Source organism: Prionailurus bengalensis, chromosome D1 (genome assembly GCF_016509475.1).
Source record: "Prionailurus bengalensis isolate Pbe53 chromosome D1, Fcat_Pben_1.1_paternal_pri, whole genome shotgun sequence".
Lineage (NCBI taxonomy): Eukaryota > Metazoa > Chordata > Mammalia > Carnivora > Felidae > Prionailurus > Prionailurus bengalensis.
In genome coordinates this window covers 54,940,214-54,963,205 of record NC_057346.1, presented here as the reverse complement: position 1 = coordinate 54,963,205, position 22,992 = coordinate 54,940,214, and the positions used below count along the sequence as shown (strand labels likewise).

The following is a 22,992-nucleotide window of genomic DNA, read 5'->3' as shown; positions in this document are numbered from 1 at the left end:
CGGGGAGGGTTGACCTGCTTATATTTTTAGCAAAAGAAATACGGACTTCTGGGGTAATAGTAATGTTCTATTTCTTAATGTAGGTACTGGTTACATGGGTGTGTTCATTTTATAAAATTCATTGAGTTGTACACTTATCTGTGTTATATTCAATTATAATTTACATTAAAAAACTGTGAGTACTAAAAAATAGAAAATTAATCTCATGGTGCTTTAATCCTATGAACCTTTAGAACAGTGATTTTTTAATCACTTATCCTATCAAGAGGATATGTGAATTTTATTTTGCAGTTTATATTGTAAAATAGGTTTTTATTTTTCATTTTTTCAAACATAAAATATTAAATATGGTTTTTCAAACACATATGTTGCCTGAAAATCCGATATAATTCTTACCCCATCCCCAAGGTAAAAATAACCTCATATACACACATATGTACATGTATAATACACAAACATACACACACACACACACACACACACACACACACTCACACATACAAACAGAGAAAGAGAGTGGGAAGAAGAAAGGCAGAGACAAACTATGAATAATGCTGGGAAAGGAATCATGTCCGTTCTAAATAACTAAAAACTTAATTTTATGCCTATAACCACGAACCCTGTATATCTGTAGGTGAGTGATATGCAACAACATTTATAACTGTACATGCTGTATGTCAAATACATATGTGCAATTTGAAGAAATCTTAAAGTCTGTATATTACCAAATGCATTCCAGGCAAACCCTGAGATTATGCTACCCAGGGAAATCAGGTCCATTTAGGGAGAAAAGTCACTTGTAGGCCTTGCAGCTCAAAATTATGGTCACCAGCTTCCACACCACCACTCTTTAGTTAGAAGTATACTTATATGCCAGGAAATTGCGATCATAAGATACGGGCTATAAGAAGTGGATTATTTGTATTGGCAGTTACCTTCCCATTGCCTGATCATTCTATCTCTAGTCATTTTCTGTCATTAAGCCGGTGTCTATTTTCCTATACTCATCTTCTTCCATCCTACCATAAGCATCATTCTTAAAGGGCAAATATGCCCAGGCCCCAAAGGACTGGACATTTTGGGACTATGTCTCCATGATTACAGAGATTTAGATGTCAGGCCCACTAGTTAATACTTGATTATTTGTGCCTTAAAAAAAGACATATGAATTCCAGGTCAAAAAAAAATTCTTCAGGTCTTAAGGGATAAAAAGCAAACAAAAATTATAACTATCAATTCATCATATTTGTGTAGCATTTATTTTTTACTATTTTTTTAAGTAGGCTCCATGCCCAACATGGGGCTTGAACTCACAACCCTCAGATCAAGAGTTGCATGTTCTACCAACTGAGCCAGCCAGGTGCCCTGTGGCATTTTAAAATCATGGAATGTGTAGGAGCTTAATACATTTTTCATTCCTCCCTTAGCACACTAACAGACCTGTCAAAAAAGCAAGGAAAAAACATTTTTCAGATGTTGCCTATTTATGCCTATATATGTTACATTTCTGATGTTCATTTCTGAATTAAAAAAAAAAAGTCAGAGGGGCACCTGGGTGGCTCAGTTGTTTAAGTATCAACTTCGACTCAAGTCATGATCTCGCAGTTTGTGAATTTGAGCCCCATGTTGGTCTCTGTGCTGACAGCTCAGAGTCTGGAGCTTGCTTCAGCATCTGTGTCTCCCTCTCTCCCTGCCCCTCCCCTGCTTGCACTGTGACTCTCTATCTCTCTCAAAAATAAATAAACGTTTAAAAAAATTAAAAAAAAAAAAAGAAAGAAAAGTCAGAAGTTCTGGAAGTGAAAGGCTCTGAGTCCACAAGCCCTCTCTTAAATTTACAGATGAAGAAATTGAAGTCCAGAGATGTAACCTGACTTGCCCACACTTGTCCATGCACCTTTCTTCTACATTCTTAATATTGTAATGTAGTTAGCTAAAGGAAATGCCATCCCAGGTTATTTTGAGACAAGCAATATGATTTCTCTTCAAGGTGTTAACTACCTTATATCAGTTCAGACTCGCAAAAGCATGTCTGGTAGGAAAAGCACTGGACCAGGAAAAAAATAAGATCCACTCATGTCCAGGGTTATTTTGAGGATTAAATTAAACAACAGATGCAAATAACAGATGTAAGCTGTAGAATGATGTACAAACACATCATTATATAATGCAATACTTTATTTTCAGAAGTTCTTGGATTCATAAGAAAGAAAACTAAAACAGAAAACTTCAAAGACTTCATTAGCAACAATGCTTTCATTCAATTAACTGAGAGCTTTCTGTAAGTCAGGTGCTTTTTTTTCCAGCTTCTCTTTAATTTTAGCTATTTGGGTAGGTCTATAGAAATCTCATTATTTTGCTTTTTTATACAGAGATATGACTTGACTAAAGTAAACTGCACAAATTTTCAGTGTGCAACTTGATGATTTTTCAGTATGTACACACCCATGTGTTCACCATTAAGATCACCCCAAAGGTTCCTTATGCCCCTTCCCAATTCACATGCCCTTCCCAGACACAACCATTTTTCTGACTTCTATTAGCATAAATGAGTTTTGCCTTCTCTTGAACTTCACATAAACACACATCATATAGTGTCTGCTCTTTTATATCTGGCTTCTTTTGCTCAAAATAATGGCCAAACACTTTTAAGACTTATCATAAACATGAGGTCTTTGAAGACAGAGTTTGTACCAGATTCATAGCTGTATTCATAGTGCCTAGCACATAAACAGGAACTTGGTTAAGAACTGCTGACTTCAGTACACTGAGGGCAGCATGCAAGATTCACAGAAGAAATCAGAGAGCAGGAGACATGAATCCTGGCATCCACCTAGAAAAGCAGGTCCCATTACACTAGCAGAAGGGTCTGTAGTTCAGAGTCTTCCATTTCACATTAGTGCTGGTAGGTCTCAGCGCCAGGTCAACAGGGTTAATCTGAAAAAGCAGAGCTGTAATTTGGGAAGCAGGTTTTGTGCTAAGAAAATAAATGGCTTTTGCACTCTCACTGAAGGGTTATTTTTAGCAACATGGTCAGCTAAATGGCACATCTCTCATACTAAGCATAATTCTGCCAAACCTGAAGTCAGCCTAACATAACACTTCCAGATGGGTGAGGGATGAGGTAGAGAAAGAACAAGGTTTATGAGAGGCAAAACAAAAGCAAAATCATATATACCAGCATACACAATTTTTAAGTCATTTCTCTAGGGAAAGAAAATGCCCCTACTAACCCTTGTCCAATCTTCTCAAACCGTGTATATTTCTTCTTAGGATCGCCCACACTCACTATGCTCCCTTTGAAAGAAACAGAGACCATGAATCATTTTTTCCCAGATCAAGATACAAAGCAGGGCCCATGTTCCCCCAAACCCTGGAGCTGGCAAGGATTAAAAAACTATCTCCAACACCCAAAACCATACTCAGTACATCCTCAGCTCTTGCCCGTAAGTTCCAACCAAAAATTTCATCTCCTTACGGCTTTTATTCATCGTATTCTATTCCATTTCTAAACTCCTAAAGGCCACCATTCATTTTTAAATTCATTCATTCAATAAACATTTACTCATTTAATATGCTCACTTACTATGTACCAAGCCCTATGTTGAATACTAGGAATAAAGGGATAGATGAGACACAGTTAAAATAGTCCCTGCTCTCAAGAAGTTCAGTCTCATGGAAGAAATACAAAAGTAAGCATAAAGTTCCATGAAAATCCAATTGTTGTAATACAGAAAGAGGCATAAAATACAGACTGGAAAGTCTTCAGAAAGGAAGTGATATCTGATTTTTACAGGGTAAGTAGGAGTTAGCCAGGGAGAGGAAAGTCAAGAAGGGGTTACAGAAGGAAGTATATCAAGTGCAAAGACACAAAGGTATGAGAGAGGTTGGGTTTCACCATCTAGATGGTGAAACCAAGGCCCACAGAAGGGAAGATACTTCTTCCCAAGGTCACACAGCAAATTGGTGGTCAGAACTAAGATTAGGAGTTTGGTTTTTGGTCTCCCAGTCCAGTGTGCTCTCCCCAACACCAATTACTAATATTTGATACTTTTCACATATATTATCTCATTTGATTTACAAATAAGACAGTTATTAACATCCTAATCTAAAAGATGAGAAAAGGGAAGCCTAGAGAACAATAGGAAATTGCCCAAGACCCCAAGTCAGTGGCAAGGCTGGGGCTTCAACCCAAGTGCCTTTAACTCCCAGGCTAGTCTGCTGTTCCTAATTCTATGTTCTAAGTATTATTGCTTTAAAACAAATCTGGTTCAGAGAAAAACACTACATATAGGAGTAAACAGATGGCTAGATAAGTGGCTTTTCCTACTTCATTTCATAAGGGCTCTGGGCAAGGGCAACTATTAAAAGAGTGACATTTTTTAAAAAGTCAAATAAGAATTATCAGGAAGCAATTGAAAGTGGCTAAGCTAAAGAACCAGAAACCTAGGCTTTAAAAAGCAATGCTAGTTTGCAGATTTGGCCAAATAAGTCACATCAAATCCCCTTTAGAAGTAAATAGGTACAGGGGTGCCAGGGTGGCTCAGTCAGTTAGGTGTCTGATCTCAGCTCAGGTCATGATCTCATGGCTCATGGGTTCAAGCCATACATCGGGCTCTGTGCTGACAGCTCAGAGCCTGGAGCCTGCTTCACATTCTGTGTCTCCCTCTCTCTCTGCCCCTCCCCTGCTCTCACTCTGTCTCTCTCTCTCTCAAAACTAAATAAACATTAAAAAAATTTTTTTAGTAAAAAAGAACTAAATAGGTACAAAGAATAAATTGAAGTCCTCATCAAATGATTTTTCCAAGCCCAAACACTAACCTAGTCCTTCCTTCAGGCAGAAATTCTCTTACAGTTTACTGAAACACAGCAACAAGCTATTCTAACACACCCTCATTTCTTGCCACTAAAGAAAGTGAAATAGAAGTTACCACCTGAGACCAAGAGGCAGCATGCTTTCATTACAGAAGCACAAGGGCTCTAACCTCAGCCCTGTTACTTTCTGGCTGTGTGATCTTTGGGCAGGGTATTTAGCATAACCAGAGCCTCAAATACCTTAACTGCAAAAAATGAAGATTATAATGTCTATCTTCATAAGGAATAAATTAACAACAACAAAAAAAATCAAGGAAATACCTTGCTTGTCATTTGGTACATAGCACAGGCTCACAAAATGTTAGTTTCCCTTCACTCTTTTCCTACAACCAAGATGGCAGATCCGTCTTCTCCTTGGTCAATGGCAAGCATCAATAATCACAGGAATCTTTCTGACCAGGTATAAATAAGGCCTCAGTCTTTCTCAACACAACATTCCAGACTATTCACTAGATAAAAGCTATTTTTCATCTCCATAACCCATGCCTAAGGTTGAGAGATACCTAGCCCTTGAAGTGAGCAATCCACACTCTCATCACATTTCCATTCTAACGTGATATCCTATCAGGGCTGCTGAGACAGAGGAGGTGGCTGCAGGGGCAAGGTGAGAAGCAAACCTTACGTGGCTAAGAAATCAAGCATAGCCAGCAAGCCACATAGACCAAGCCTAGGACCAGGATCCTTTTAGCAATGGTTTTCCATCTTTGTGCTCATCCAGTCACATACAAAAGGCAAGTCGAGAAGGCTACAAAGTGCTTACGTAATTTCTCCAAGATCTCCTCATCAGACATTTTAGGCTTCTTCTTCTGCTTCTCAGTATTCCGGGTCAGAGCATCTGGTGGAATGGTATTATTCTCAGTAGGTGAAATGGGAGATGTAGCCACATCCCGAGTTGGAGTAACAGGAAGCGGTTCAATCACAGACCGTGTGTATACCTGCATTGTTGATGCAAGAATTTGGCAAGGTCAGTCTTTGTTAGCACAGGTGATGCTCAGGAGCCTCTTACACATGTGTGTTAGAACATCCACAGAAGAACAAATCCCAATAAACTCATCCCTTCTCCTAGGTCAAAATCTATGCTCCTCTTCTTCTGTGCCCCAGGCCCATCCTCTGTGGGTGGAATGGCCTTCCTTGTTCTCACATACACAACATAAATTAGGAATTAACAGTGTCCTTTTAGAAAGGAATACTATCGGGGCGCCTGGGTGGCGCAGTCGGTTTAAGCGTCCGACTTCAGCCAGGTCACGATCTCGCAGTCCGTGAGTTCGAGCCCCGCGTCGGGCTCTGGGCTGATGGCTCAGAGCCTGGAGCCTGTTTCTGATTCTGTGTCTCCCTCTCTCTCTGCCCCTCCCCCATTCATGCTCTGTCTCTCTCTGTCCCAAAAATAAATAAACGTTGAAAAAAAAAAAAAAAAAAGAAAGGAATACTATGAATTGGGGTGCCTGGGTGGCTCAGTTGGTTAAGCAACCAGCTTCAGCTCGGGTCATGATATCACAGTTCATGAGTCGAGCCCCGCATCAGGCTCTGTGCTGATAGCTCGGAGCCTGGAGCCTGCTTCAGAAGATTCTGTGTCTCCCTCTTTCTCTGCCCCTCCCCCGCTTACACTGTCTGTCTCTTTCTCTCTCATAAAATGAATATTTAAAAAATTAAAAAAAAGAAGAGAATGCTATGAAGATCAAATTTACCAATTCATTTGTTCATTAGATATTTACTTCCTTTCTGTTATCTGCCAAGAACTATGTTAAGCACTATTCATACATATATATTTCCTCTGTTTTTGAGAAGTTCTTGGTTTAGTGGGAAAATTTTTTTTTAAATAAACATGCTTGCAAACTGAAAAAAGGCCGTATCAAGGCGAGCTATCTTGACAACTCTCCAATTGTGAAGCTCATTGTGACCTACAGAAAGGGTGATTCCACAGATTCTGTTTAAAAGTTCTCATCCTAAAAGTTCATCTAAACCCCTTAAATTTCCGTCACAGCATCTCCTATAGTCAGTCAATCAACTTATGGTTGAACAGCTCCCTGAATCCTCTACTCAAAAGGCAGCCTTTTTTTTTTTTTTGTATTAGCACAGAGTGTAAGCCCTAGATCATTCTTTCATTGTAAAGCTCTTGTCATATTAAAATTCCAAACAAAGGGGGCGCCTGGGGTGGCGCAGTCGGTTGAGCGTCCGACTTCGGCCGGGTCATGATGTCACGGTCCGTGAGTTTGAGCCCCGCGTCGGGCTCTGGGCTGATGGCTCAGAGCCTGGAGCCTGTTTCTGATTCTGTGTCTCCCTCTCTCTCTGCCCCTCCCCCGTTCATGCTCTGTCTCTCTCTGTCCCCAAAAAAATAAATAAACGTTGAAAAAAAAAATTTTAAATTCCAAACAAAGAATCATCTAATAGAGTATCATCTGATGATAGGTTAGTGTGCACTGATGCTAAATCAAGTAAAAGGCATGGGGACCAGATTGTGCCAAGTGAGGGCAGAGGGACTGTGGCTATTTTGAAATGCAAGAACCTCAAAGGAAGTTAAATAAAAATCACTGCCAATATCCAGCATCAAAATGCACTCCTGATGTCCAGCATATTAATAGCACTAACATATTTATAAATTCCTTTGGGCCTTTCAGTATCATCAATGATGTTCTAAGAGGTAGAATGCTACACATTTAACAGAGAAGAAAAGATCTGCAGCAGGCTTCTTTGTTGCTTCCCAGGAGACTAGAATAATTTATGTAAGTCCTGCACTAAGTAACATTAATTCTATATATCTTCCTGTCTGTGAGGAACAGGCTAAGCAAACTAGAGTTAGGTTGGTATAAACACCAATTATCTGGGATACTTCAGGACTACCTGCAAACCAGTGATAAATAAAGACACTATCTCATATCTTTAATCATACAGAAAGTACTTTTCAGTCAAGGTGGTTCTGTGATTTCACCAGCTGCAAAAATCCAAGGACCCTTACCATAGCATTAAACCTCTAGGCCTCTAGGCCTTATAACTCCCCCTGTAAGCTCTGTCAAATCCCAAAGCTGTCCACATCTCCAAAGACTCACAGATTTTGTGTGCTCTGGGCGTGGAGCAATCACTGGAGGAGGGGTAGCATCATCATCATCATCTTCATCCTCTGAAACTGGTGGCACTGCAGGAGTCTCAGACACCGTCTTCACATTCTATACAGCAGAGAAAAGCTGGTTTCATCAGGTCCAGCTGACATGAGACTTAAGCTACCAGAATTGCCAAACCCCAGGAATAATCTCATTCAGACACCCCTTCTCACACCCGAATCAGACTCCGAACTCTCCACCTTTGTGTAGCCAGTCCCAGGAACTCAGTCAGCTTCTCCCTTTTCTTTTAGCTACTACTATCCACTAGTCCCTTGGAGGTTTCCTTCTCCCACCCAAAGCCTACTTGTGGATTAGGAAGCCAGCTTACAGATTCTCTACTTGCCTTGCCTAGTCCAAACTCTGAACACAAGCTCATAGTTCCTTCCCTTATTCTATGAACTTGACTCTCTTCACTGAACAGGTAACAAAGTACAAAATGTGGGAAAGAGATCAAAAGTTTGAAACTTCACAAAGTTTATCATTATAATTCCTTACTCCTTTCTGTATCTGATATGGGGGACAGAGAGAGGGTGAACTCCCCTCCTGCCTGCCATTTGGGGCTTCTGGAGAGAGGAAAGTCAGGAGTCAGAATGACAGGAGCTAAGTGAAGGAACTTACCTAGTGGAATACTAGGCAAGAACTACTGTGTGGGAGACTGATCTTTACCACATTTGACATACTAAGGGAGGAAAACTGGCAATCTCATAGATTTGAACAGGACTGCTGGTGCAGGGCATAACTTTTAATTAAAAATTGGCAGTCCTGGGTATATGTAAGCAACTAGCTTTGGTGCCAACAGGTGATGAATTGATCCTCTTGGTCTCAAGATTCATCATTTGAAGCATGTGGAGGAAGAGGAGGGGTATAATTGGAGGGGTAACCTTAAATTACTTCCCGTTCTGAAATCCAACAGAGGTCTTTCCCTGTCAAATCACGTATTTTGTTATCTTTCTGCTCTCTCCTATTTCTTTTCTCTCCACTATTCCACTCGACAAAAATTTAACTAGAAACCCAAAATGGGAACAAAGTTACTCAGCAATCTCTTCATCATGACATGGCCCTGGGGCTCCCGATATATACTGTAAACACAATTTAACATGTTTATTTGCTTCCTTTAACTCTGTAGAAAAGGGCATTTCATCATCTTTCTTAGCAACACATTCTGTTTTCCACAGGTAATGGCTTTGGGTGGTAATATTAACAACCACCAGTATCAGGGCACCTGGGTGGCTCAGTCAGCTGGCTCTTGATTTCGTCTCAGGTCATAGTCTCACAATTTTGTGAGTTTGAGCCCCGCGTCAGGCTCTGCACTGACAATGCAGGAGCTTACTTGGGATTCTCCCTCTCTCCCTTTCTTTGCCCCTCCCCTGCTGGTGGTTGAACCCAATAGTGTGCTCTCTCTCTCTCAAAATAAATAAACATAAAAGAAAAAACTACCACTATCAAGAGATATAGGTTTTTAACCCAAATTTTTACTTTTCATCCCTGTGTCCTTAGGCAGAGCTGTCCCGTCCTGAGCCACAAGTTTCTTGTCTATAAAATGGGGATAATGATAGCAGCTCTCTGCCTGAGGGCCAAAGGAGGATGAAATGAAGTGATGTGGGCATAAAAACACTTTGTAAATAAATGCTAAGGAGCTAGAAGGATGTGAGGAATCAACTAAATTGTTATTATGTCTAATAACCACAAACCTCTATTTTAACAAAAGCAGTGACTTCAACTCATGTATTCATTCACTGTGTACCTGGCTCTATTTTAGGCTCTGAGGCTATATTAAAGAACAAAACAAATATAGACCCTGGTCCTATGCTTGCATTTTAGAAGAGAATACAGTCAAAATTAATTACCAAAGTGCCAGGTAGTAATAAGGTACATGTATGAGAGCAGTAATTGGTTAGGAATGGGGAATGTTAATTTAGATAGAGTAGTCATGGAAAGGGCTCTCTAATGAGAAGTTATATAAGCAGAGGCCTGAATGAACTGAGACAGCAAGCCATGGGACTCTTTGGGAAAAGAATATTCATGGCAGGGAGAAGGATTACAAAGATCCAGAGATGGAAACATGCTTGGTGTGTTCCAATACTTCTAGGAGGTCTACATATATTGCTGAGAAATGCTTATGACATAAAACCTGCTGAACTTTGGGTAAAAGCAGTAGGAACCTCTGATGCTCTGGCCCAGGGCTGCTTCCATCCATCCCGCCTGCCCCAGCCCCATCAGAGTGGGGGCTCTTCCAGGGCAAGGCAGGTTATAACTGCATCATCTAAGAGGGCTCACCTTCATTTGGAGCAGTGGACATTGCCCAGGCCCCGTGGTGCTGTCAGCAGAGGTAACCTCCCAGAGCTGGTAGCAAAAGAGGCCACAACTCAGATCTACTAGCCTGAGACTGCAGTCCTGGATAGGCAAACAAATTCTGGCTGGGACTGCTCACAGTCACAGCAGTCATGAGAGAGGCCCCACACCAGTCTCACATGCCTAGCGGTGTGCATATACATAAAAAAACCAAAACAGCCAAGCAGAAAGCAAAAGCTGTAACAGACCTCAAGGAGATGTCAATAATTAACAGAACTAGGATAAAAATTAGCAAGGACATAGAAAATTTGAACAATACCACCAATCAATTCAACCTAACTGACATATATAGGACATTCTACCCAAGATCTGCAGAATACACATTCTTTTTAACCACATATAGATCATTCTTCAGAATAAACCATATGCTAGGCCACAAGACACATCATAATGAATTTTAAAGGATTAAAAACACAAAACATATTATTTACACCTTGGAATTAAATTAGGAATCAACAACAGGAAAGACATTTCTCCAAAGAGATAACCAAATGGCAAAAAAAAAAAATACATGAAAAGATGCTCAACATCACTACCCATTGAGAAATGCAAATCAAATCAACAGTGAGATACCATTTCACACCCACTAAAATGGCTATAATCAAAAGATAGAGAATAACAAATGTGAAGGCAGATATAGAGGAATTTGAACCCTCATAATTGCTAGTAGGAGTATAATATGGAACAGCCACTGTGAAATATAGTCTTCCTTAAAATGTTAAACATAGAGGGCACCTGGATGGCTCAGTCAGTTAAGCGTCCAACCCTTGATTTTGGCTCAGGTCATGATCTCACACTTCGTGAGTTCGAGCCTCACACTGGGCTCTGCACTAACAGTGCAGGGCCTGCTTGGGCCTTCTCTCCCTCCCTCGCTCTCTCTGCCCCTCCCCTGCACTGTGTGTGTGTCTCTCTCTCAAAATAAATAAACTTAAAAAAAAAAAAAATAAGTAAGGGTGCCTGGCTGGCTCAGTCAGTTAAACGTCTGACTCCTGATTTCGGCTTAGTTCACAATCTCACGGCTTGTGAGTTCAAGCCCCACGTTGAGCTCTATACTGACAGTGTGGAGCCTGCTTGGGATATTCTCTCCCTCTCCCTCTACCCATCCCTCACTCACATGCTCTGTCTCACTCTCTTTATCTCTCTCAAAGTAAATAAATTTTTAAAAATAATAAGTAAAAAAATAAATAAATAAAATGTTAAACATAGAGTTACCATATGACCTAGCAATTCCACTCCTAGATATATATCCAAGAGAAATGAAAATATACATCCACATACAATTTATACATGAATGAGCATTATTAATAGCCAAAAAGTGGAAACAACCCAAATGCCCATCAACTGGTGAGCAGATTAAAAATATAGTATATCAATACAATGCAATATTATTGAGACCTAAAAAGAAATGAAGTACTGAAGCAAGATTCAACAGGGATTAATTTTGCAAACTTTATGCCAAGAATCTAGACACAAGACTATATGCTATGTGCACATTTCAATAAAATGTCTAGAAGGGCAAATTTATACAGACAGAAAGAAGATCAGTGGTTTTCCAGGGCTGGGCATGGGAGTTTGAATGAACTGTAAAAGTTAACAAGGGAACTTTTCAAGGTGATGGGAATGTTCTAAAAAGTAGAGTGTGGTGATGGCTACACAAGTATAAACATTAAAAAAAAAACCCATTGCATTGTGCAATTAGGGTGGGTGAATTTCATGGTATATAAACACTGCCTCAATAAAGCTGCTTTTTTAAAAGTAAAAATTTTAAATTATATCTAAAGCCAGTAGATTCTCATTATATATTATAAATAATCTAGAAATGTAAGGAATTAAAAGTGAACAGTCCTCAGGAATGCCTGGTAAAGATGGTAAGTTGAACGTGGGAATATACATCTTGAAATCTCACTAGAACTATAATAAAGAAATAGTCTTTTAAAGGCATTAAACCCAGAAGAATGAGGAGAGCAAGAGAGAAGGTAAGAGCAGCAAAAAAAAAAAAAAAAAAAAAAAGGGACCCAATGACTAATGGATGAGCAGTAACTGACTCAAGGAGGCTGAATTCAAAGCTGAAAACCAATCTATTTATCTATGAAGCAGAATCCTCAAAGGCACAGGAACTGGTAACACTGTATACTTCTGAATTTGAAGATGAAGTAGAGGAGAAGGGGAGAGTACTAAAGGCAGATTCAATGAGTTATTTAAGGTGTAGTTAGATCCCTAAATCTCTTCACCTACTCTACACCACTATGTGGTTGCCCTTCTCACCCCTAGCAGAAAACTGGAGGTCTAGTCTCTGGAAGGGAAAACAGAGAATTTCTGGATTAGGGATGTCAGGCACAGTCAAATGTTAAGACTATCAAATCAAAAACAGGGTAATTAAGAGAATATACTGAATGCTGAGACTCCTACCCCACTTCCCTTTTTAGGCTCCTAGAACACTAGGAGTCTAACTTTTATTCTCAAAGCAGGAGATTAGAAGATCCTTCTCGGTTTCTTACCAGCCTCAGTTCTAAGATAAAATACAGGAGGTTTCAGCAAATGGTCCAGCTGGATTACTCTATAGCGATACAAACAAAAAAAACTAGATAGCAATGACTGCATAACTGTAAAAATTTATTAAAGTACTTAAAATTTTTTAATTTTTAGACAGAGAAGAGTACACATGCAAGTAGAGAAGAAGCAGAGAGAGGGAGAGAGAGAATCCCAAGCAGGTTCCACTCTGTCAGCGCAGAGCTTGACACAGGGCTTGATCTCATGAACCATGAGATCATGACCTGAGCCAAAATCAAGAGTAGGATGCTTAATAAACTGAGCCACCTAGGCGCCCCAAATTACTTTTAAAGGTATACATTTTACAATTATATACTTACAATTCAATGACACAAACAATGAGCTTAAAATTCTATTAAAGTCTTTAGTACCACAATTATAAATATGGGCATATATCCCCAAGGATTACCAAATATCCACAGGGTACTTCTAACTTAAGAGGAAGAAACCAAAATGAATGGGGAAAAAAGGACACTTGGAATAAACAGACTAGACAGGGAGAAAAATATATTAAAAAAAAAAAAAGCCTAGGGGTGCCTGGCTGACTCAGTTGATTAAGCATCCGACTTCAGCTCTGGTCATGATCTCACAGTTCATGAGTTTGAGCCCTGTGTCAGTCTCTGTGCTGATAGCTCAGAGCCTAGAGCTTGCTTGGGATTCTGTGTCTCCCTCTGTCTCTGTCCCTCCCCCGTTTATGCTCTGTCTCTCTCTCTCCCTCTAAAAAATAAATAAACTTAAAAAAATTTTTTTATTTAAAAAGCCTATCATTCATCTCAGGGGTAAGCAAATATACCGATTCTGGAAACAGAACGGGATACTTTAATTAAAAATAAATAAATAAATAAATAAGCTCTTCACAATTAAACATGAAAACAGAAATTAAAAATTCAATAGACAGACTGAAAGATGAAGTTGGGGAAGTCTCCAAAAATAAGAATAAAAAATCAAGGCAAGGGAAATAGAGAAAATATAAGAAAAGTGGAGAATCAGTCCAGGAGGTCCAAAATCTAAATAACAGGAGTTCCAGAAAGAAGAAACAAAGAAAACAGAAGAGATCACCAATGAAATAAGCCAAGCAAATTTCCTAGAACTGAAGGCTTGAATTTCCAAGGTTGAAAGAGTCCACAAAGCCACTTGCAAAATAAATAGATGAATATAGGGATACAAATATGAAATTTGAAAGCAATGGTGATAAAGAAAATGCCACAAACTTTTCAAGTGAAAAAAAAAGGCCAGATACAAAAAAGCAGGAATAAAACAGCTTCAGACTTCAATAGCCAATGCTGAAAGCTAGATGACAAAAGTGCAATGTTTTTCAAACACTGATGGAAAATTATTTCCATTCTAGAACTCTAGACTCAGCCAAAGTATCAATCAAATCTGAGGGTAGAATAGAGATGCTCCATTTTGAGAGTTGGAAGACATTAAATATTTACTTCCCATTTACTTTCTCAAAGCTACTGGAAGATGAGCTCCACCAAACTGCAAAAGTAAACCAAAAATAAGGAAGACACAGCATAAAGAAAATAGCAACACCAACACAGAAATACAAAAGGACTGTCAAGACAATGGTGAAGAGAGATCCCAGAACAACTGTAAATTACAAGAATTTTAGTCCTATTTGACTTTTTTTTTTTTTAACGTTTACTTATTTTTGAGACAGACAGAGACAGAGCATGAACAGGGGAGGGGCAAAGAGAGAGGGAGACACAGAATCTGAAACAGGCTCCAGGCTCTGAGCTGTCAGCACAGAGCCCGACGCGGGGCTCAAACTCAGGATACCGTGAGATCATGACCTGAGCCGAAGTCGGACGCTTAACCGACCGAGCCACCCAGGCGCCCCCCTATTTGACTTTTTAATCTAATACTTGGGTAAAAATTATTTTTAAGTGAATATTCTTAATCACCATCAACTCTGAAGGTAATTACTGCTACTATTCAGTGTTTAGCCTTTCAGAGATTATCTGTGGGTAGTAATTACATCTGTATCTGTGTAGGTCTTTATTTTGACCTCATGCATTCTTGAGTGCTAGTTTGATTAGGCACAGAATTCTTGGGTCTAATAACTTTTCCTCATACCTCTGAAGATACTGCTCCTTGGCCCACTATTGCTAATGAGGAACATTAGGTGTATATTCTCTTTGAAAGATTTGAAGATCTTTCTGTTCATCCTTGGGGTCTCTGCAGTTATCTGACTTGATAACTGGTACACCCTTTCATCTGAAGAGTCATGCTTTTTTTAGCTGAGGGATTTTTCTTCTATTATGCCTTTGGTTATTTTTTCTACTTTAGTGCCCCAATTCTATAATTCTTCTTGAATCTCCTTAAGTAACCCCCTTTTGTCCCTTATTCCCCTATTTTCCCAGTGTCTTTATATTTTGTATCACTAATTCACTTTTATATGTATTTTTTAATCCTCTGGATTTCTTTAATCATAGTCTTAATTTCTAAGAAATCTTTTTCATCCTCTAATCTAATAGCACTGTTTTTGTGGATGCAACATCTATAAAATCTCTGTGAATATACCATATATTTTTTTGGAAATTCTTTTAATTATCTATTTCCTCTGGGGCCAGTTTTACTTTCTGTTTCTGATCCTTCCCTTTAATGCTTTGTTTCCCTTAAGTATCTAGAGATCCTGGGCTTTCTATTCACACTTATAAGTGAAAAACTAGATTGAACAGTGTACATGAGTAGCATGAGTTTCCTCTGCAGTTGTGAGTCTGTTTTTCCACTGTCCTCTCCTCTGATTGGAAAGTCTGATACAGTCTCTACATGAGTTATGGCGTCTGTACGTGGTTACTGGCAAGCATCACTTTAGGGTATGTTGGCATGGAAGAGCACATAAGACTGAGATTCCTCTTCTCCCAGTTATGAAAAGTATCTCCATCTTGGGATGGAGGAATTTAATGCATTTGCTTCCACTGCAGAGCTACTTTTCCTTTCCTCCTTCTTCATACTGCTGTAGAGATCTGTAGTTAACTCAGGTTCTGCTCTGCCTCTGTCTTAGGCCCCTATACTACAGCAGGAGTTCTCTTCAAGTAGGTGTTTACTTTCTGGACAAAATTATCTGGCTTAAGCTTAGGATCAAAATTCTGCTACCTTTTGCTCACTGTAAGATGAAGACTGTCCTTTCTGTTTCAAATGCAGAATTTTCATTAATTTTTAATTTACCCTTTAAGATGATCCAGGACTCCTTCCTGCTTCTTATATGTATTCTCTCAACTACTCTTATCTCCCTAGGAGTTTTCTTTTCCACATATTTTAAGCTGTGGTTTTTTCTGCTGTCATCAGTCTGATCTTTGCTTTCTATCTTCCATGACAATGGTTTATTTATGTCCCGTTTTTGTTTTGGAGCACTATTTTGTATTCATTTTTTAAATATATCTTTTCTGAAATTAAGAAATTTGGGGTAAAGGCACCTGAGTGGCTCAGTCAGTTAAGCATCTGACTTTGGCTTAGGTCATAATCTCACAGTCATGGGTTCGAGCCCCATGTCAGGCTCTGTGCTGACAGCTCGGAGCCTGGAGCCTGCTTCGGATTCTATCTCTCTCTCTCTCTCTCTCTCTCTCTGCCCCTCCTCCACTCACGCTATGTCTCTATCTCTCAAAAATAAACAAACATTAAAAAAATTATTAAAAAAAAGAAATCTGTAATAGCAAGAGAGATAGATACATGAATTCATTCTAGTACTCTGATCCAATTTCCAGAGGAATCTTTCAAGGGTGTTAGTTTAGACTAAAATGCACATCCAGCTGTATCAATCTCCTATATAAAGCTCCAACACACAGTTCAAGGTTTTTGGCTTGACACGATGGATCCTTTACTTGACTTTTGTCCATGCTACCTCAGACAAAAAAGCATTTCCCTTTTTTCTGCCTGGTATCATTCATTACCTGTGTTTACCTGACAAGATATTATAAATCCCTGTTTACATGTTCTGATTCCTCACTAAATTGTGAATTTTTTTTTTACTGAGTTGTGAAATTAAGAGCAAAGACCTTACCAGTCCTTGATGCCCCAACACCTAAAGAGCCTATCACATAATAGCTGTTCATTTTATAAATGAGAATTCATGTGCTAACATGCTATAGAATCTGAAAGCCAGACCTCAAACCATTAAGCCACAAGTAACAAAATTTCAGTGCTAGAAGGAACCTTAAAGATTTTTTTTTTAATGAATAAATCATTAGGGACTGACAACTCTCTACAAACTTCCCTCCACTACCAAGCAGAATAAATCACTCTATCAAATATGAACCCCCCTCATACATTATTCATACCTCTCTTGCAGCCCTCATCCCTCTAGTCTGCTGTTAATTTTATTCTTCAAGGACTAAGATAGTGCATATTCATTTTTGTATCACCAGCACCTGGGCACAAAGAAGGTGCTAAGTAAATATTTATAGTATGAATGAATAAATGCATGCTCAAGACAATGGGATTTTGTACTGGTTTCTACTACTACTTTATTCAAGGGTTGGAAGAAAGTCACTTAAACTCCAAGTCTCAACTTCTTAACCTGTGTTATGAGAATAACAATCCTATCCAATTATTTCACACATCAAGTGGGATGATATGAGAAACGAATATGGAAAATAATGACATGCTACCACAAAACAAACCATAATCTCCCATGTAAAACTAGTAAAGAAATACAGAATACTGAATCACAGGGAAAAATGTTATGAATTGGGGGGGGGGTGGTAAATGTCCTTGACAGACTGAGTAGTTTTAATTTTAGATAGTAAACCAGCACAGGTGTTTACCAAGCAGGTGTTATGCCCTCTGACATATGGCATGAGCCCCAGGGCTCCTGCTCTTCATGTACGAATAACATAGCTATGGCTTTACTGTAGTCTCCTTTGTAAGACCTCTCTGACATCATCTTTCTCAGTTCCCTGCCACAGTGAAAAGAATCCTGGACTGGGACTCAGAAGACCCTAGTTCTAATCTGGTTCTGCCACCATCACTAATTATGAGTCTTCAGGAAAGTCTGTTTTTCTACCTGTGAAATGGGGATGGATAATGCTTTCTTCGCAAGGTAACTGTGAGGGCTAATCACACTAACCATACGTAGTTATTAGGATAGTGCCCGGCACACATTAGCCAGGCCGTGATAGTGACGGCCATCACTCCTATAAAAGCATAACCACATTTGAGCCACAAAGCACAGCTCATCTTTGTTTAGGCCTCTTCTTCAATAATTAGCTGCTCTGTAATGGGGAGAAACTCCCAAAGAGCTTAACATTTACAAATTCTTCCCCCTCCTTTAATTACATCCATCCGACAAAAGAAAGATTATTCCATTGCTTTCAGGGGAAAGCAATGCAGACTGGGAATCAGATACCTACTGTCATTAACCCTTTCTCTATTTCAGTTTTATCATCTATGAAACAATGATATAACCCATCTCATTAAACTCCTGTGAGGATTAAAAGAAGTAGTGACTACAAAAGGACACAGTATGCTACAAAGGCAATGGACATGTGAACATTTTTCTATGATTGATAGGAATGTAAATGACTCAAGTAAATGGAAGCATGGATTAAAGTATTTTAATGGTGACTCAGTATTGTGTGAGAACTTACTGTTCCCCTGCTTAAAATTCTTTAATAGCTTCTCATTACTCTTAAGATAAAGATAAAACTTCTACATGATCTGACCTGCCACCATTCCTCCTCATCACCTACCTCTAGTCCATTCACACTTCACATTCCAATCATAACAAACTACTTGCAGTTCCCAATTAAAGCATACCTTGTGAACCTCCTTGTCTTTGCATGAGGTATTTATTTTCTCTTTGTCTGGAATATCCTCATCTCTCCTTAATTCTTGCCCTACATAACAAACTCCTTAAGCTCAGACTCTACAATCAAGAAGTTTTCTCTTAAACATCCAACCTTTCATTCAGTAAATGGTTACTTGCCAGATGCCATGGATACAGCAATTAACAAGTCAGACATAACCCTTGGCCCCATGAAGTTTTAGCACACTGTACTGTATGTAACTGTTTGTGCCTTCATAAGCCTGGGACACTCTTAGGAGTTGGGACAATGACTGATTTATTTCCTATATTGTCACTTCTCCACACAGGACCTGGCACAGAGTGGGGATTTTGTAAATATTTAGTAAATCAATATGACAAAACCACCTCTGTATAAGAGAAAACATCAGGTGTAAAGAATAGCAGTATATTTATACATATCATAGGCGTACTATTTGTAAGACTCTTTCAAACATCAGCATCTCATTTTATCTGCTCTGAAAAATGGAATTTGTAAGTTGAGAGGCAGAGAGACCTTTAAGGTCATCTAGCTTTTTTTTGGTTTTTTTTGGTTTTTTTAAATTTTAACTCCAGTATAGTTGACATACAGTATGCAATAGTTTTCAACAATTGTATACCTTATTCAGGGCTCACCATGATAAGTGTACTCTTAGTCCCTATCACTTATTTTACCCACCCACCCCCACCTGCCCTGTGGTAACCATCAATTTGCTCTCTTATAGAGTCCATTTCTTGGCTTGTCTCTCTCTCTTATTTTTTCTTTGTTCGTTTGTTTTTTAAATTCCACATATGAGTGAAATCATAGAATTTGTCTTTTTCTGACTTATTCCTTTTAGCATAATACTCTAGCTCCACCAATGTTGTTGCAAATGGCAAAACTTCTTTCTTTTTTAATGCCTGAATAATATTACACACACACACACACACACACACACACACACACACACACACACGTATATACACCACATCTTCTTTATCCATTCATCTATCAATGGATGGTTAGGTTGCTTCCATAATTTGGCTATTGTAAATAATGCTGCGATAAACAGCATAATTTGTGTTTTTAAGAGCACCTACGTGGCTCAGTGGGTTGAGCATCTGACTTCAGCTCAGGTCATGATCTCACAGTTCATGGATTTGAGCCCCGCATCGGGCTCTGTGCTGACAGCTCAGAGCCTGGAGCCTGCTTTGGATTCTGTGCCTCCCTCTCTCTCTCTCTCTCTCTGTCCCTTCCCTGCTCATACTCTGTCTCTCTCTCTCTCTCTCTCAAAAATAAATAAACATTAAAAAATTTTTTTGAATTTGTCTTTTTATATTCTTTGGGTAAATATCCAGTAGTGGAATTACTGGATTGTAAGGCAGTTCTATTTTTAAATTTTTGAGAATGAGATCATCTAGCTTTATTTTCCAGCCAATTCATCAGTGTAATATCCCTTCAAGTGACAGGCAGTCACTACAATGTCAGAGGACAGAATGAATGACTTTAAATGAACAGAATCTGCTCCCTTCAACAATTAGTCCTAATCCTGGTTTTGTAGACCATATCAACAAAAAAGAGGGAATTCTCTTCTAAATTCAGGTATTTGAAGACACGTCTAGTTAAGGCAAAGTGTATCATTCTCATTTTATTGATGAAAAAACTGAAACTCAGAAAGGCAACTTGGCTCTCCAAGGTTCAAAGCTACAAATGAAAAACTGAGTCTAACCAGTTCTGGTTCCAAGGTTAGGATTTCTGGAACACTAAAAAATTAAATCTGGAAGGGATACTTAACAGTTTATTAAGTCCAGTTCCTTTACTGTATAGGTAAAAACTATGAGGCCTGGTGGGGTGAGGGGCAGTAGCCAAGATGAGTTTTTTCCAGCCCAGGCTTTGCATCTACCACACAGTCTGGATCACTAACCACCAGGTCTGCCCATATCAGAATAAAGAAAATTAAGACTTACCAAAGTGTTAGAAGAATTATAATCTTCAGCTGATTTATCTGCAAAGGGAAAAAGACAAGGGACTCAGTCAGTAAACAACTACAATTAATCCATTCTTGAGGGCTAAGGAAGCCTATCCAGTCAAGCACTTGCCAGGCTGAGAGAATAATGGTATTACCAGTACTATGGGCCCAACACCAGGCTAAACCACATTAGATACATTACCTCCTTTAATCCTCACTACAGTTCTGAGTACTATTATTATGTCTACTTTTATAGATTTGGAAACTGAGGTTCAGAGAAGTTAAGTAATTTGCCCAGGGTATACACAGGTTAAACGGGAGTCAAGATTTGAATCCTGGTCTAATTCTAAATACTATGTCAGAACTGTGTCCACATCATCAACTATATCATCATCAGGTCTCAATGGTCAAGGAAATTTCCTGCAATCTAAGAAAATGGAAAAGAATTCATGTCCTGAGCTATCCATGATAAATCATGACCAGTTTGTGGCTTCAACTTTTAGAAAAGATCCTTCTACATGCATGTCTATTCCCTATAGGGAAAAACTGAGAAAAACTAAAGTTTAAGAAAAGAGAAGCATTAATCATGTCAAGTCTAATTTAAGGCAGGGTCTTATTTCTAAGAACAAATTCAAGTTTCCTCAATGAGGCAATTACCACAGTTCATTGATTCCAAAATGTAAATTTTTTACATTAACATCTATGAAATAGAGATGTGTCCTATAATCAAAGGCATTTCATGGTTTAATTGGCAACTTTTTTCTCTTTAGTGGTATATAAAATAATGACGCAGGTTTAGAATTAATGATATCTTAGATTTAATGAAATATGAAACATAGACTCAATGGAGATCTTAGCAAGAAAATAAGTTTAAAAGCCAAATATTATGTTTGGTTTTATTCTTTAATTCCTACAGGCCTTAGAAGAAACTGATTTAGCCAGTTCAACACCAATGGAATTAAGGAGAAATATTCTACCAAACCCAACATATTCCTCACCAAAAAACCAAGTGCAGAGAATGTCCAAGATCCCAATTCCATCATATAAGAAAGTGTCAGGTACAGCTTCTTTGGTCCTACGACAAACCATGAACCTATAAGCTATGACAATATATTCTTAAACCCTGAACAGCCAGCTATACCCAGGAGAAATCAATTCAGGATATACTCTAAACATAATTCCATCACATAGCACTTGATTCACCCTGAGTAAATCACTCAGTTTTTCTGAGGCTAATTAATTTCTCTGAGTCTGTGAACTGGGGATAATAGTCCTTGCCATACCAAGCCCCTAAGACCATCATGAAAATCAGTGAGATAATTCACGTGCAAGCATATACAAGTTAAAGTAGCACTCTCAGAATCAATAGTATGAGAAGAAGGGAAACAGGTAAAGGAGAGAGATGACATTAAACAAAAACTGTGCTAAGGGCACCTGGGTGGCTCAGTTGGTTGAGCGGCCGACTTTGGCTCAGGCCATGATCTCACCATTCGTGAGTTTGAGCCTGGCATAGGGCTCTGTGCTGACAGCTCAGAGCCTGGAGCCTGCTTCAGATTCTGTGTCTCCTGCGCTCTCTGCCCCTCCCCCACTCACGCTCTGTCTCTCAATACTGAATAAAAGTTAAAAAAAAAAAAACCAAAACAACTGTGCCAAATATACAATATTGCCTAGAAATGGCCCTGGTCTTCAACTTCTAAAAAACTAAAAATTCTGCACTTGCATGTGCATGCACACACACACATTTACATATACACGTGTGTGTAAATGTATATACACGGAAGAAGTATGAACACATATCTAAACATTCTATATATATATATATATATACTGTTATTCATATATGCATGCAAAGGTGAACATATACACAATTACCTGAATGTGTGTATCTATATACATATTAATTCATGAATACCTAAGTGGTCTTTAATTCTAAACGTATGCAAACCCACAGAGCTATGCTTCCATATACATATCTGGTACTTGTACACGTCTACATACACGTACACATAAACACAGAGATTCTTCCAAAGACTCTGCTGCTAAGACTTTCAAAGCCAGCTTCTAATCTGAGGTTCATGACAAACACCTTAAAACATAAACTTTAATCTTCTGACTAGAAAACTCTCCCACCCAGCACCCCTCAACCCTAATTCCTCCTTGGAATGACCCAGTCCCTCAATGAGAGAAGTGAGACAGAGCCAACAGAGCCAGACGTGAGGAAGGAAATACTGCTGGGAACACGCATGACCCTCTCCTGGGTACCACCATGGCAGCATGGGCAAAGCTGCAGTTTGTCATCCTCACCATCTGTGCCCTTTGATACAAGCCAGACACTTGCTGGGGAAAGCATCCTTCAAAATCGGCTAGTTCATCCTGGTTCTCACCTTCC

At 39.0% G+C, this 22,992-nt stretch overlaps 1 protein-coding gene across 4 annotated transcripts in view; it reads right to left on the bottom strand.

Moving 5' to 3' along the window:
* Window positions 1-22,992, bottom strand: part of PAK1 (p21 (RAC1) activated kinase 1) — a 165,687-nt gene that overhangs the window by 23,855 nt on the left and 118,840 nt on the right. For all 4 annotated transcript variants that reach the window (XM_043580146.1, XM_043580145.1, XM_043580143.1 and 1 more), the window contains exons 5-8: window positions 20,602-20,639; window positions 7,917-8,033; window positions 5,633-5,807; window positions 3,231-3,294 (exon numbers count right to left, since the gene is read on the bottom strand). In XM_043580146.1, coding sequence (XP_043436081.1) covers window positions 3,231-3,294; window positions 5,633-5,807; window positions 7,917-8,033; window positions 20,602-20,639 — 394 coding nt within the window. The remainder of the gene's footprint in view (window positions 1-3,230; window positions 3,295-5,632; window positions 5,808-7,916; window positions 8,034-20,601; window positions 20,640-22,992) is intronic.